Source organism: Pseudochaenichthys georgianus, chromosome 11, assembly GCF_902827115.2.
Source record: "Pseudochaenichthys georgianus chromosome 11, fPseGeo1.2, whole genome shotgun sequence".
NCBI lineage: Eukaryota > Metazoa > Chordata > Actinopteri > Perciformes > Channichthyidae > Pseudochaenichthys > Pseudochaenichthys georgianus.
The window spans coordinates 30802766-30819421 of NC_047513.1; the positions used below are offsets into that span (position 1 = coordinate 30802766).

At 41.9% G+C, this 16656-nt stretch overlaps 3 protein-coding genes across 3 annotated transcripts; all 3 read left to right on the forward strand.

Annotated features, from left to right (window-relative positions):
- Positions 1–199: 199 nt before the first annotated feature.
- On the forward strand, positions 200–1226 carry LOC117454675 (gap junction beta-3 protein-like). Its single transcript, XM_034093796.2, has one exon. The coding sequence runs from the start codon at positions 200–202 to the stop codon at positions 902–904; it is 705 nt and encodes a 234-aa protein (XP_033949687.1). The 3' UTR covers positions 905–1226.
- A 1473-nt stretch (positions 1227–2699) lies between these two features.
- On the forward strand, positions 2700–7911 carry LOC117454677 (keratinocyte-associated protein 3-like). Its single transcript, XM_034093798.2, has 4 exons — positions 2700–2806; positions 3833–4029; positions 5486–5545; positions 7393–7911. Exons 1-4 carry the CDS (start codon positions 2794–2796, stop codon positions 7594–7596), a joined length of 474 nt encoding a protein of 157 aa, XP_033949689.1. The 5' UTR covers positions 2700–2793; the 3' UTR covers positions 7597–7911.
- A 1770-nt stretch (positions 7912–9681) lies between these two features.
- LOC117454676 (keratinocyte-associated protein 3-like) lies at positions 9682–15644 on the forward strand. The gene is made up of 4 exons (XM_034093797.2): positions 9682–9792; positions 10819–11015; positions 12472–12531; positions 14829–15644. Exons 1-4 carry the CDS (start codon positions 9780–9782, stop codon positions 15030–15032), a joined length of 474 nt encoding a protein of 157 aa, XP_033949688.1. The 5' UTR covers positions 9682–9779; the 3' UTR covers positions 15033–15644.
- Positions 15645–16656: the final 1012 nt, after the last annotated feature.

The following is a 16656-nucleotide window of genomic DNA, read 5'->3' on the forward strand; positions in this document are numbered from 1 at the left end:
TCGAAATTATCCAGTGAGATATTTGGAACAGAATATTAAACTACAGAGTGGATGTTTTATGTGTTTGTATTTGTATTTTATTGTATATTTGCCTAACTCTGTCTTTGTCTCTCTTTGTGTAGTTGTAGCTCTTCAGATTTCCAAATATACCTCCTCTGAGGGTTACTGACAGACTTCTCATCCAATCAAAGCTGAACTCATGGATTGGAAAGTTCTCGAGGGTCTTCTTAGTGGAGTCAACAAGTACTCCACTGCCTTCGGGCGGATCTGGCTGTCAGTGGTCTTCGTCTTCCGGGTGATGGTCTACGTTGTAGCTGCTGAGCGGGTCTGGAGCGACGACCAGGCACACTTTGACTGCAACACCCTCCAGCCTGGGTGCAAGAACATCTGCTACGATTACTTCTTCCCCATCTCCCACATTCGCCTCTGGGCTCTGCAGCTGATCTTCGTCACCTGCCCTTCCTTCATGGTCGTGCTTCACGTGGCCTACCGGGAAGAGAGGGATCGTAAGTACCAAGCAAAGCACGGTGCAGATCGTCACCTGTACGACAACCCGGGGCAAAAGCATGGTGGTCTGTGGTATACATACCTGATTAGCCTCTTGCTAAAAACAGCCTTTGAAATCACTTTTCTCTACTTGCTCCACTCCATCTACGACAGTTTCAAGCTCCCCAGAAAAGTCCAATGCGATGTCAGTCCCTGTCCTAATTTGGTGGACTGCTACATATCCCGGCCCACGGAGAAGACTGTTTTCACCTACTTCATGGTGGGGGCGTCTGTCTTGTGTGTGGTCCTCAACATCTGTGAGATCTTCTATCTGATCACTATCCGGTTGGTGACCCTGAAGAAAAGGGGCTTGGTCCATACCTCGTCTATAATGAAGGTCCGCCGTAACCTGAACTGAAATGGCTGCAAGTCATCTTTTATATTGTAGCTGGAAACACAGTAAAATAAATCACCATTTGTATTAAACTAATGATCATTTTTCCTCATTGTGGGTATTAATAATTGTATGCTTTTATATGTATTATAAATATATTGTATTTTGACATATACTGTACAATCCAAAGTTAACGTTTTTCGCTGAGTGTAATAAATATTGCAGCCTAAAAAGAGTGTTTTTCGCATACATCATTTCAATGAAAGGGAATACTTGAGGATTGCCTAATATGTATGACCTCTTGTCATAACCAAAACGGACAATGTTTGTTTCCCGTATTCTCAAACACAAGAATGTCAAAGAACTGAAAATAAAGTTTTTGCAACCAAATAAAACCACAGCAAATCCATTCATGGGTATTAATATTTACTTCTACTCTAATGATGCCATTTCTCCACCTGGTGGCACCAAAGGCATACTACACGATCAAGTGTATTGCCTGAGCAAGTTACATGCCGCCTATCAGCGCACTGAGATTTGTCACAAATTGTAAAGCACGTACTCATCACTGTACCCTGTACCAAGGCAGGTCTGCCATCACTTACTGTAAAGAGGCTCAGTCACTGGTACAAGTTTATTTATAAAGCTTTGTTGGGTAAACTCCCGTATTATATCTGCTCTCTGATAACACAGAGAGTTGCAAGCAGCTATTGTCTGAGGTCGCATGATGTGGTCTTATTAGATGTGCCAAGAGCAAGGACTGTCTCAGGTAAGACAGCTTTTATGTGCGCAGCTCCACTTGCTTGGAACAATCTTCAGCAAGATTTGAAACTGAGCAATCTCATTCCTCTGCATGTTTTTAAAGCTAGGCTAAATGAAATGCTCGTTGATACTATGGGCACTTGTAAATGTCTATAACTATGTAAATGTATCCTGTAAATATAATGTATAATGTCCTTTATTGTTTTATGTTTCATGTGGAACCGATATGCTGCAGGTCTCCCTTGAAAAAAAGATCTATGATCTCAATGGGACCAATCTGGTTAAATAAAGGTTTGAAATGAAAGAAATGAAAGTGTAGAATCAAAACAACATTGCAATGATCCCTCCCAAAATTGACATTATGTGAGCATGCATTGTGTCCTGATAAAATGTTCCTTAACTTGATTGATTGATTTCTGATACTTACCTAGTCATCGATGTTAAAAAAGAGAATGTGTCTGGGATGTGTTTCCCAGGCATCGATCCAGGTGTTACCACCGGGCTTAATACAATGGGTTAATGTTAGGCCTACATTGAGCAAAAATAACGTTGTAATGTTAAAAATAACATTATGAATACATTGAGTTGACTGGAGTGTAGTATTCTCGGTTAATATATAAAGCATGTCAATAGTTGTTCTACTCAAACACAGGTGCGAACATGTGTCGACATTTAATCGAGTGATAAGGGGTAATCAGCTTTGTTTTCAAAATAAAAGCACGCACATGTTGTTTTTTTAAAGAAGGACTTTTCGAGAATATGCAAGTGGTATTTGGTTGATGAGAACGTGTTTTAAATATTTACTGAAGATGTCGATGAATAGTCAAGTCTTGAATTCAATTATTTTTAAAACAATTATTGCCATTTTCCAAACTACTGTAATATCTTGAGGACATTTAGCTACCGGGCCTATTACATACACCGTTTCGAAATGCCTCTCAGATTGATTGACAAGTACAGTATGCATAATGGGTTTATCAAGATTACACGTTTAGTGACACATTTAGATAACTCTTATCTTATTTTGAAAAGCCTCAGAAGTGTCACTGTCTGTCAGGTTCAGAGAGGAGCTGATGTTTGGAGAGGACACGCTGATAATATCCACGCTCGATCCTCCACCGACACTTTAACTGAATGGTGACCCAACAGAGATGGCTGGTACAGGTGAATATTAAGAAACACACTATGGGTTTGAAGCCGATTTACATGTATGTCAATTACAGTCATGTGATTGTTTGTTTGGGTGTGGTGGAGTGGTTCCAATCTGGAGAGGATGAGTATCTCGTGACGAAAGCTTAAAAAGGCATTATTAATCCTATATGTGTGTATATTTGGACTCGTGAAAAGCTGACATTTCTAGCAGTGTGCAAACATAACGTAAAAAGGCCTGTATCAAAGTCCTGGTACCATATGTTACGTTATTTTAAATCAAATGTTATTTTGGACACTTGTAAATGCTGAGTAGGTTAGTAGTGCTTTTCTTTTTTGAACACATGCTCCGGTCCACATGGTGACCGTATCTGAGAAGTGTAAATGTGCTAACTGTCTCCTCTCCTCTGCATGGGGTTGTCGCAGTAAAAGTGTGAATGTCACTGTGTGAGTAATGATTGATCAAATATTTAGTTGTGAAACTGTCTTGTCAAATGTGAAGGTGGGAGCAGGTAAACATTGAGATATCTCTCAAATAAACAAGTCAACTAACCTTATTTATGTTAAGTCAAGACACACCTTTGTCTTTAGATTGTTACCTGTTGGATGCCAGTTGCTATGCCAGTTGCTATGCTGGGTGTCTGTGTATTATGAAATGTAGGTTTTAAGATTAATTTGAATTGTTAATTTGCGGGAAACCCGAGTTGCTTTTCCCGTTAAATGCCGCATAACTTTACATCTCTTGATCTGTTTGATTCATAGATAGCATGCAGCAGACGTTGCGTTATATCCATCATCTTCCCTCCAGCGTTTGACTTTATTACATTAATATATTTAGTTTCAGTTCATTTTGTTCTTGACTGTCTTCTTTGGGACAGTGTGAACTGTATACTCAGCAGCTAATCATTAATACAAGTGGCATCTCTGCTGTGGTTTTGACCTGGCTCCTGTCTCTCGGATCAATACAATGGATGGCGTAACATCACGTGAAAGGAACTCTCTGGATTTCTAAATATTGCCGCATGAACTCCTCTTCCTCAGGAATGTGTTGTGCCAGCCTGGAGGAGCCTCAGCCCATGATGAAGATGGGTCTGAGCATGGTCCTCATCGGTCACATGAACTTCCTGTTGGGAGCGCTGGTGCACGGCGTGGTTCTCCGACACATCAACTTCCACAAGCAGGCACGCGCCATGGAGTACGCCATCTCCAACGTGGTGGCCCTCACCTCCGGACTCGTGGTGAGTGCAGGAGATTCATACTCATCCTTCAAATCGTTTCAAGGCTTTTATTGTCATGTGTGTACATAGCTACAGTGTCAATGAACATCTTAGGTCACAGGCTCCTCCAACAGTGCAACACAATAAAACGGATACTAGTGCAAGTAAATCAAATAAAATGGAATAGAAATAGTTCACAATATATTCTACAATTAATTGGAATATTGCAAACAGATGAATGTTATGTATGTTCTTTCAAAGTGCAGGTGTTTAGTAGTCTTATGGCCTGTGAGGTGAAACTGAAATAGCAAGAAGGGCGGTTATCTTCTGCAATATTATGAAGGATCAACCCAGTGTCGGCATTTCGTGTTATAGTCACAAAATGAATCTTAATTCGTGTTCACCAACACGATTTCCCCCTTTTTTTCGTGTCACACAGAACGATTTTGAAAGCAATGTATTTCTATTGGTAGTGTGTTTCGTGCCAGATCATAACAAATTAGAAGGAAAAAAATATTACAAAAATACAGATTTCAGTATTCTGAGGCTCTGAGCCATTTCTTTTCCTCACGGACGGAAAGAAAAGTCCGACATTATCAATTTAAAATAAAAACAATAATCGTGGCTTGATATTGAGTAAGAACATGTTTTTATGAACCCCACAGCTTCCGGTCTACTACCAATAGAAATACATTGCTTTTAAAATCGTTCTGTGTGACACGAAAAAAAGGGGAAAATTAATCAATAGATTAAATTAATTTCGTGACTATAACACGAAATGCCGTGAGACTGCGAGAAGGATAACTAAAATACAAAACGTATTCTACATTCTACTTTCGTTTAGGACATCAAAGGAAAGCATTTTCATATCGGTGCTGTTTTATCAGATGTGTAATGTCAAGTTTTAGTGTTTTGAGCAGGGATATGGTTGAACCTCGCAGACCACAAGCTACACATGCATCTAAAATGTTCATAGAATTGATCACTAAGTACTGTAGAAATGTTCTTAATACTAAATCAATATAGCGGGCTTTTACTCCACTGGCTGCTTGTAAAACCAGATTCCTATACAATACGTTTTTAAAATAGCAAATATTTCCTTATGAATCCCTTCAGTATGACTTTAACGTTGGACCATGCTTAAGAAATAGTGGTCTCAATCCAATTCCTCCAGAACAAAAAACATATATTTAATGGTATGTCACTTTTAATAAAGGAAGAAAAGGAGATATGTTAGAGTCGGAGAGTAATCAGCCAATATGGAAGACATGAGTTAAAGGGTGTTTTTCTTTCTTCAAGCTTTCAAAAACATATTTCAAAGGACCTCAAAGACTTTTCTGAAATACTTGTAGTGACGACACAGCTCAGATACTTCATCTTTTAACTTGTGTGCCTCAGACTGGATGAGAATACAATCATATGTGTTGCAAGCAGTGATATGATTATTCTTTAAAACGTATCCGTCTTGTCTCTGCAGGGAATCGTCGTTGGCATTCTGGCTATTCTCCTGGCTAAAAACAAGAAGAACAAAGGCCTGGTTAGTATTGCGTTTTCCTATCAACCGTGTTATCGTTGGTCTCCCTGCACACTTGCTTTCTCTTTGATATGTTCACGCTTTAGTCCCAGCTCTTGCATGCAGCCAGCAGGTGTGTGAGGAGCAGGAATAGTCCTTGTTTTCCTCTCGTGTCTCTTTCCCATGGTGCAGCGTGGTTTCCGCTTTCCTCTGTTTACTCAGTCAGCTGTCAGACGGGACTGACGAGCAGCGAATGAGTACGCCCGGCCAAACCTGCCTCTGCTAACCGCTCCCTGCTCCCATTGTCGGCAGATCAAATGTAAACTGGGCAAACCTAGCAACCTGTTATCTTACCCATCAAGGCATTACATATGCATTAATAACAAGTCATCTCAACACTCCCTTTCTTGATGTCCACACCTGTATCACATGACCTGGCTTCTGCACGTTGTAATCTGTCTCCTGTATTATTTCTAATCCAGTTTCGACGACTCACAAAGTGATTTTTAAATGTCTGTAGCTATGTCTCACCCTCTGTAAACCTATTAAGGGAAAGGCTGCTTTTCTTCCCACCTTTCTAATTGCTCATAGCTGATAGCTTTAATTTCAAATGCTGCGACAACTTACTTGGATAATATTAATATTAGTTCAAGGTTCTTTATTTGTCAGACGAGCTACAGTGTAGTTTTGTCGATACAAATCTTGTGTCACAGGCTTAACCAAGAAACCGCTCAAAGGTGTCCCGTTGAGGCCCCCTCCGCGAGATGAGGCCCCCTCCGTAAGATGAGGCCCCCTCCGCGAGGTGAGGCCCCTCCGCGAGATGAGGCCCCCTCCGCAAGGTGAGGCCCCCTCCGCGAGATGAGGCCCCCTCCGCAAGGCGAGGCCCCCTCCGCAAGATGAGGCCCCCTCCGCAAGGCGAGGCCCCCTCCGCAAGGCGAGGCCCCCTCCGCAAGACGAGGCCCCCTCCGCAAGACGAGGCCCCCTCCGCAAGACGAGGCCCCCTCCGCAAGGTGAGGCCCCCTCCGCGAGATGAGGCCCCCTCCGCGAGATGAGGCCCCCTCCGCAAGGCGAGGCCCCCCCCGCAAGGCGAGGCCCCCTCCGCAAGGCGAGGCCCCCTCCGCAAGGCGAGGCCCCCTCCGCAAGATGAGGCCCCCTCCGCAAGGTGAGGCCCCCTCCGCAAGATGAGGCTCCCTCCGCAAGAAGAGGCTCCACGCAGTGAATCGGCCTGTAGGGAGGGACGGCCCTGCCCCTCAGTACATCTCCGACCTCCTAAAGGTGTACACCCCCTCCAGGGCTTTGAGGTCGGCTGATCAGCTGCTGCTAGTGGTCCCTAAAACCAAGAAAGAGACCGGGGAGACCGAGCCTTCTCGGGAACGACCTGCCCTCCCCATGTCAAATTGTCGCCCACCAAACTTTTAAGTCCCGGCTGAAGACCCACCGCTTTCCCCTCACTTTCGAGTCAGTCTGAGCTGTTTTATCGATTGTTATGCTTTTATTGTCTGTCCATAGCCTTGTGTACCTTGTATTCATTCTTATGTGTGCCTTTTATCTATTATTGTAATATTATAATGTTATGTTTGCTGTGAAGCACTTTGGTAAACCCTCTGTTTTGATATGTGCTATAGAAATAAAGTGGATTGGACATGACATTGTTTAAATGGTCACAAAGCGTACTTTTTTTCTTCTTTTCATTCATCCTTGCATTTAGCTTCAAAGCCATATGTCATGTTGTTAATGCTGCTTTAGATTAAATGTGTTCTGTCTGTATTACTATTGTTTTAATCTTTGCTGTCCTTTTATCGTCGTTACATCTTAATCTTCTCAGCCCTCAGGGTTTGATCGCTGATTGTCTTTCTTCCCTCCTCTCACAGACGTGGTCACTTCTCACTGTCGGAGTAGTTGCTTCTCTAACGGCGGCGGCCTCGGCCATTGGTCTGTTGGTCTCCATGGTGAGGACCATCCTTCACGATGGGCGGAGCCTCCTGACGCACTGCCGCTTCCCCGACGCTATTGGCTACTCCAGCATCACCAACGAGTGTCCTTTTGACCCCACGCGTATCTACGTGAGTGTGTGACAGATGCTGGGGTCTAGATTTAAAAGGCTTTATTGTTATATGCAAAATAACTAGAGTGTAGTTTTGGTAAGGACAATTTCATGCTCCTCCAACAATGCATATATACGTCATTTTCTGCTATTATGACGTTTTGGTAACTTTATTTATTACTCTTTATGTGAAAAAGCCTGTTTGTGTCCGTAATAATCCCACGGTTATATTTGTTTTATTTCGTTTTATTTGCTCGCTACTGGTAAGCTTGGTCCATACCTCGTCTATAATGAAGGTCCGCCGTAACCTGAACTGAAATGGCTGCAAGTCATCTTTTATATTGTAGCTGGAAAACAGTAAAATAAATCACCCATTTGTATTAAACTAATGATCATTTTTCCTCATTGTGGGTATTATAATGTATGCTTTTATATGTATTATAAATATATTGTATTTGACATATACTGTACAATCCAAAGTTAACGTTTTTCGCTGAGTGAATAAATATTGCAGCCTAAAAGAGTGGTTTTTCGCATACATCATTTCAATGAAAGGGAATACTTGAGGATTGCCTAATATGTATGACCTCTTGTCATAACCAAAAGGACAATGTTTGTTTCCCCGTATTCTCAAACACAAGAATGTCAAAGAACTGAAAATAAAGTTTTTTGCAACAAAATAAAACCACAGCAAATCCATTCATGGGTATTAATATTTACTTCTACTCTAATGATGCCATTTCTCCACCTGGTGGCACCAAAGGCATACTACACGATCAAGTTGTATTGCCTGAGCAAGTTACATGCCGCCTATCACGCGCACTGACGATTTGTCCACAAATTGTAAAAGCACTTACTCATCACTGTACCCTGTACCAAGGGCAGGTCTGCCATCACTTACTGTAAAGAGGCTCAGTCACTGGTACAAGTTTATTTATAAAGCTTTGTTGGGTAAAACTCCCGTATTATATCTGCTTTCTGATAACACAGAGAGTTGCAAGCAGCTATTGTCTGAGGTCGCATGATGTGGTCTTATTAGATGTGCCAAGAGCAAGGACTGTCTTAGGTAAGACAGCTTCTTATGTGCGCAGCTCCACTTGCTTGGAACAATCTTCAGCAAGATTTTGAAACTGAGCAATCTCATTCCTCTGCATGTTTTTAAAGCTAGGCTAAATGAAATGCTCGTTGATACTATGGGCACTTGTAAATGTCTATAACTATGTAAATGTATCCTGTAAATATAATGTATAATGTCCTTTATTGTTTTATGTTTCGTGTGGAACCGATATGCTGCAGGTCTCCCTTGAAAAAAAGATCCATGATCTCAATGGGACCAATCTGGTTAAATAAAGGTTTGAAATGAAAGAATGAAAGTGTAGAATCAAAACAACATTGCAATGATCCCTCCCAAAATTGACATTATGTGAGCATGCATTGTGTCCTGATAAAATGTTCCTTAACTTGATTGATTGATTCTCTGATACTTACCCTAGTCATCGATGTTAAAAAAGAGAATGTGTCTGGGATGTGTTTCCCAGGCATCGATCCAGGTGTTACCACCGGGCTTAATACAATGGGTTAATGGTTAGGCCTACATTGAGCAAAAATAACGTATGTAATGTTAAAAATAACATTATGAATACATTGAGTTGACTGGAGTGTAGTATTCTCGGTTAATATATAAAGCATGTCAATAGTTGTTCTACTCAAACACAGGTGCGAACATGTGTCGACATTTAATCGAGTGATAAGGGGTAATCAGCTTTGTTTTCAAAATAAAAGCACGCACATGTTGTTTTTTTAAGAAGGACTTTTCGAGAATATGCAAGTGGTATTTGGTTGATGAGAACGTGTTTTAAATATTTACTGAAGATGTCGATGAATAGTCAAGTCTTGAATTCAATTATTTTTAAAACAATTATTGCCATTTTCCAAACTACTGTAATATCTTGAGGACATTTAGCTACCGGGCCTATTACATACACCGGTTCGAAATGCCTCTCAGATTGATTGACAAGTACAGTATGCATAATGGGTTTATCAAGATTACACGTTTAGTGACACATTTAGATAACTCTTATCTTATTTTGAAAAGCCTCAGAAGTGTCACTGTCTGTCAGGTTCAGAGAGGAGCTGATGTTTGGAGAGGACACGCTGATAATATCCACGCTCGATCCTCCACCGACACTTTAACTGAATGGTGACCCAACAGAGATGGCTGGTACAGGTGAATATTAAGAAACACACTATGGGTTTGAAGCCGATTTACATGTATGTCAATTACAGTCATGTGATTGTTTGTTTGGGTGTGGTGGAGTGGTTCCAATCTGGAGAGGATGAGTATCTCGTGACGAAAGCTTAAAAAGGCATTATTAATCCTATATGTGTGTATATTTGGACTCGTGAAAAGCTGACATTTCTAGCAGTGTGCAAACATAACGTAAAAAGGCCTGTATCAAAGTCCTGGTACCATATGTTACGTTATTTTAAATCAAATGTTATTTTGGACACTTGTAAATGCTGAGTAGGTTAGTAGTGCTTTTCTTTTTTGAACACATGCTCCGGTCCACATGGTGACCGTATCTGAGAAGTGTAAATGTGCTAACTGTCTCCTCTCCTCTGCATGGGGTTGTCGCAGTAAAAGTGTGAATGTCACTGTGTGAGTAATGATTGATCAAATATTTAGTTGTGAAACTGTCTTGTCAAATGTGAAGGTGGGAGCAGGTAAACATTGAGATATCTCTCAAATAAACAAGTCAACTAACCTTATTTATGTTAAGTCAAGACACACCTTTGTCTTTAGATTGTTACCTGTTGGATGCCAGTTGCTATGCCAGTTGCTATGCTGGGTGTCTGTGTATTATGAAATGTAGGTTTTAAGATTAATTTGAATTGTTAATTTGCGGGAAACCCGAGTTGCTTTTCCCGTTAAATGCCGCATAACTTTACATCTCTTGATCTGTTTGATTCATAGATAGCATGCAGCAGACGTTGCGTTATATCCATCATCTTCCCTCCAGCGTTTGACTTTATTACATTAATATATTTAGTTTCAGTTCATTTTGTTCTTGACTGTCTTCTTTGGGACAGTGTGAACTGTATACTCAGCAGCTAATCATTAATACAAGTGGCATCTCTGCTGTGGTTTTGACCTGGCTCCTGTCTCTCGGATCAATACAATGGATGGCGTAACATCACGTGAAAGGAACTCTCTGGATTTCTAAATATTGCCGCATGAACTCCTCTTCCTCAGGAATGTGTTGTGCCAGCCTGGAGGAGCCTCAGCCCATGATGAAGATGGGTCTGAGCATGGTCCTCATCGGTCACATGAACTTCCTGTTGGGAGCGCTGGTGCACGGCGTGGTTCTCCGACACATCAACTTCCACAAGCAGGCACGCGCCATGGAGTACGCCATCTCCAACGTGGTGGCCCTCACCTCCGGACTCGTGGTGAGTGCAGGAGATTCATACTCATCCTTCAAATCGTTTCAAGGCTTTTATTGTCATGTGTGTACATAGCTACAGTGTCAATGAACATCTTAGGTCACAGGCTCCTCCAACAGTGCAACACAATAAAACGGATACTAGTGCAAGTAAATCAAATAAAATGGAATAGAAATAGTTCACAATATATTCTACAATTAATTGGAATATTGCAAACAGATGAATGTTATGTATGTTCTTTCAAAGTGCAGGTGTTTAGTAGTCTTATGGCCTGTGAGGTGAAACTGAAATAGCAAGAAGGGCGGTTATCTTCTGCAATATTATGAAGGATCAACCCAGTGTCGGCATTTCGTGTTATAGTCACAAAATGAATCTTAATTCGTGTTCACCAACACGATTTCCCCCTTTTTTCGTGTCACACAGAACGATTTTGAAAGCAATGTATTTCTATTGGTAGTGTGTTTCGTGCCAGATCATAACAAATTAGAAGGAAAAAAATATTACAAAAATACAGATTTCAGTATTCTGAGGCTCTGAGCCATTTCTTTTCCTCACGGACGGAAAGAAAAGTCCGACATTATCAATTTAAAATAAAAACAATAATCGTGGCTTGATATTGAGTAAGAACATGTTTTTATGAACCACACAGCTTCCGGTCTACTACCAATAGAAATACATTGCTTTTAAAATCGTTCTGTGTGACACGAAAAAAAGGGGAAAATTAATCAATAGATTAAATTAATTTCGTGACTATAACACGAAATGCCGTGAGACTGCGAGAAGGATAACTAAAATACAAAACGTATTCTACATTCTACTTTCGTTTAGGACATCAAAGGAAAGCATTTTCATATCGGTGCTGTTTTATCAGATGTGTAATGTCAAGTTTTAGTATTTTGAGCAGGGATATGTTTGAACCTCGCAGACCACAAGCTACACATGCATCTAAAATGTTCATAGAATTGATCACTAAGTACTGTAGAAATGTTCTTAATACTAAAATCAATATAGCGGGCTTTTACTCCACTGGCTGCTTGTAAAACCAGATTCCTATACAATACGTTTTTAAAATAGCAAATATTTCCTTATGAATCCCTTCAGTATGACTTTAACGTTGGACCATGCTTAAGAAATAGTGGTCTCAATCCAATTCCTCCAGAACAAAAAACATATATTTAATGGTATGTCACTTTTAATAAAGGAAGAAAAGGAGATATGTTAGAGTCGGAGAGTAATCAGCCAATATGGAAGACATGAGTTAAAGGGTGTTTTTCTTTCTTCAAGCTTTCAAAAACATATTTCAAAGGACCTCAAAGACTTTTCTGAAATACTTGTAGTGACGACACAGCTCAGATACTTCATCTTTTAACTTGTGTGCCTCAGACTGGATGAGAATACAATCATATGTGTTGCAAGCAGTGATATGATTATTCTTTAAAACGTATCCGTCTTGTCTCTGCAGGGAATCGTCGTTGGCATTCTGGCTATTCTCCTGGCTAAAAACAAGAAGAACAAAGGCCTGGTTAGTATTGCGTTTTCCTATCAACCGTGTTATCGTTGGTCTCCCTGCACACTTGCTTTCTCTTTGATATGTTCACGCTTTAGTCCCAGCTCTTGCATGCAGCCAGCAGGTGTGTGAGGAGCAGGAATAGTCCTTGTTTTCCTCTCGTGTCTCTTTCCCATGGTGCAGCGTGGTTTCCGCTTTCCTCTGTTTACTCAGTCAGCTGTCAGACGGGACTGACGAGCAGCGAATGAGTACGCCCGGCCAAACCTGCCTCTGCTAACCGCTCCCTGCTCCCATTGTCGGCAGATCAAATGTAAACTGGGCAAACCTAGCAACCTGTTATCTTACCCATCAAGGCATTACATATGCATTAATAACAAGTCATCTCAACACTCCCTTTCTTGATGTCCACACCTGTATCACATGACCTGGCTTCTGCACGTTGTAATCTGTCTCCTGTATTATTTCTAATCCAGTTTCGACGACTCACAAAGTGATTTTTAAATGTCTGTAGCTATGTCTCACCCTCTGTAAACCTATTAAGGGAAAGGCTGCTTTTCTTCCCACCTTTCTAATTGCTCATAGCTGATAGCTTTAATTTCAAATGCTGCGACAACTTACTTGGATAATATTAGTTCAAGGTTCTTTATTTGTCAGACGAACATAGCTACAGTGTAGTTTTGTCGATACAAATATTGTGTCACAGGCTTAACCAAGAAACCGCTCAAAGGTGTCCCGCTTCTTCGCCTTTCACGTACACAAAGGTTGTAGGGCTCGCAAATCGGAGCACAAGTGTTACATAGTGATGTCACTTTAGGATTTAAGACTTTGCAGACCATTTCCATGCACAGAAACATTCATAATATAACACACTACAGGAAAGAGAAAACTAAACAAATAGGGCCTCTTTAAAGGATGACGCTGTTGATATTTAAATATTTGTTCATGGTCGAAGATTCCCATGGTAAGCTCACAGTATGCTGACATGAACACGCAAGCATGATCACCCCACCCCTGGCTTCCCTCCACCGGCTTCCTGTCGTCCATTTTAGAGTTCATTTAAGATGTTATTGTATGTTTTTAAATTGCTTAATGGGCTGGCCCCTCAACAGGGCCGCCACTGGCCCCACGCAGAGTTATATGATGAGGCCCTCTGTTTCGCGAGCGTCGACCGGGGGGGTGCTAGTGGAGCCTCGTGCTCGAGACCGTGCCGCATAGGTACGCCGTATTTTCGGCTCAGTTGAGGCCCACTCCGCAAGGTGAGGCCCCCTCCGCAAGGTGAGGCCCCCTCCGCGAGGTGAGGGCCCCCTCCGCGAGGTGAGGGCCCCCTCCGCGAGGTGAGGGCCCCTCCGCGAGGTGAGGCCCCCTCCGCAAGATGAGGGCCCCTCCGCGAGGTGAGGCCCCCTCCGCGAGGCGAGGCCCCCTCCGCAAGGCGAGGCCCCCTCCGCAAGGCGAGGCCCCCTCTGCAAGGCGAGGCCCCCTCCGCGAGGTGAGGCCCCCTCCGCGAGGCGAGGGCCCCTCCGCAAGGCGAGGCCCCCTCCGCAAGGTGAGGCCCCCTCCGCAAGGTGAGGCCCCCTCCGCAAGATGAGGGCCCCTCCGCAAGATGAGGCCCCCTCCGCAAGGCGAGGCCCCCTCCGCAAGATGAGGCCCCATGCAGTGAATCGGCCTGTAGGGAGGGACGGCCCTGCCCCTCAGTACATCTCCGACCTCCTAAAGGTGTACACCCCCTCCAGGGCTTTGAGGTCGGCTGATCAGCTGCTGCTAGTGGTCCCTAAAACCAAGAAAGAGACCGGGGGAGACCGAGCCTTCTCGGGAACGACCTGCCCTCCCCATGTCAAATTGTCGCCCACCAAACTTTTAAGTCCCGGCTGAAGACCCACCGCTTTCCCCTCGCTTTCGAGTCAGTCTGAGCTGTTTTATCGATTTGTATGCTTTTATTGTCTGTCCATAGCCTTTGTGTACCTTGTATTCATTCTTATGTGTGCCTTTTATCTATTATTGTAATATTATAATGTTATGTTTGCTGTGAAGCACTTTGGTAAACCCTCTGTTTTTGATATGTGCTATAGAAATAAAGTGGATTGGACATGACATTGTTTAAATGGTCACAAAGCGTACTTTTTTTCTTCTTTTCATTCATCCTTGCATTTAGCTTCAAAGCCATATGTCATGTTGTTAATGCTGCTTTAGATTAAATGTGTTCTGTCTGTATTACTATTGTTTTAATCTTTGCTGTCCTTTTATCGTCGTTACATCTTAATCTTCTCAGCCCTCAGGGTTTGATCGCTGATTGTCTTTCTTCCCTCCTCTCACAGACGTGGTCACTTCTCACTGTCGGAGTAGTTGCTTCTCTAACGGCGGCGGCCTCGGCCATTGGTCTGTTGGTCTCCATGGTGAGGACCATCCTTCACGATGGGCGGAGCCTCCTGATGCACTGCCGCTTCCCCGACGCTATTGGCTACTCCAGCATCACCAACGAGTGTCCTTTTGACCCCACGCGTATCTACGTGAGTGTGTGACAGATGCTGGGGTCTAGATTTAAAAGGCTTTATTGTTATATGCAAAATAACTAGAGTGTAGTTTTGGTAAGGACAATTTCATGCTCCTCCAACAATGCATATATACGTCATTTTCTGCTATTATGACGTTTTGGTAACTTTATTTATTACTCTTTATGTGAAAAAGCCTGTTTGTGTCCGTAATAATCCCACGGTTATATTTGTTTTATTTCGTTTTATTTGCTCGCTACTGGTAAGCTTGGTCCATACCTCGTCTATAATGAAGGTCCGCCGTAACCTGAACTGAAATGGCTGCAAGTCATCTTTTATATTGTAGCTGGAAACACAGTAAAATAAATCACCATTTGTATTAAACTAATGATCATTTTTCCTCATTGTGGGTATTAATAATTGTATGCTTTTATATGTATTATAAATATATTGTATTTTGACATATACTGTACAATCCAAAGTTAACGTTTTTCGCTGAGTGTAATAAATATTGCAGCCTAAAAAGAGTGTTTTTCGCATACATCATTTCAATGAAAGGGAATACTTGAGGATTGCCTAATATGTATGACCTCTTGTCATAACCAAAACGGACAATGTTTGTTTCCCGTATTCTCAAACACAAGAATGTCAAAGAACTGAAAATAAAGTTTTTGCAACAAAATAAAACCACAGCAAATCCATTCATGGGTATTAATATTTACTTCTACTCTAATGATGCCATTTCTCCACCTGGTGGCACCAAAGGCATACTACACGATCAAGTGTATTGCCTGAGCAAGTTACATGCCGCCTATCAGCGCACTGAGATTTGTCACAAATTGTAAAGCACTTACTCATCACTGTACCCTGTACCAAGGCAGGTCTGCCATCACTTACTGTAAAGAGGCTCAGTCACTGGTACAAGTTTATTTATAAAGCTTTGTTGGGTAAACTCCCGTATTATATCTGCTTTCTGATAACACAGAGAGTTGCAAGCAGCTATTGTCTGAGGTCGCATGATGTGGTCTTATTAGATGTGCCAAGAGCAAGGACTGTCTTAGGTAAGACAGCTTTTATGTGCGCAGCTCCACTTGCTTGGAACAATCTTCAGCAAGATTTGAAACTGAGCAATCTCATTCCTCTGCATGTTTTTAAAGCTAGGCTAAATGAAATGCTCGTTGATACTATGGGCACTTGTAAATGTCTATAACTATGTAAATGTATCCTGTAAATATAATGTATAATGTCCTTTATTGTTTTATGTTTCGTGTGGAACCGATATGCTGCAGGTCTCCCTTGAAAAAAAGATCCATGATCTCAATGGGACCAATCTGGTTAAATAAAGGTTTGAAATGAAAGAAATGAAAGTGTAGAATCAAAACAACATTGCAATGATCCCTCCCAAAATTGACATTATGTGAGCATGCATTGTGTCCTGATAAAATGTTCCTTAACTTGATTGATTGATCTCTGATACTTACCTAGTCATCGATGTTAAAAAAGAGAATGTGTCTGGGATGTGTTTCCCAGGCATCGATCCAGGTGTTACCACCGGGCTTAATACAATGGGTTAATGTTAGGCCTACATTGAGCAAAAATAACGTTGTAATGTTAAAAATAACATTATGAATACATTGAGTTGACTGGAGTGTAG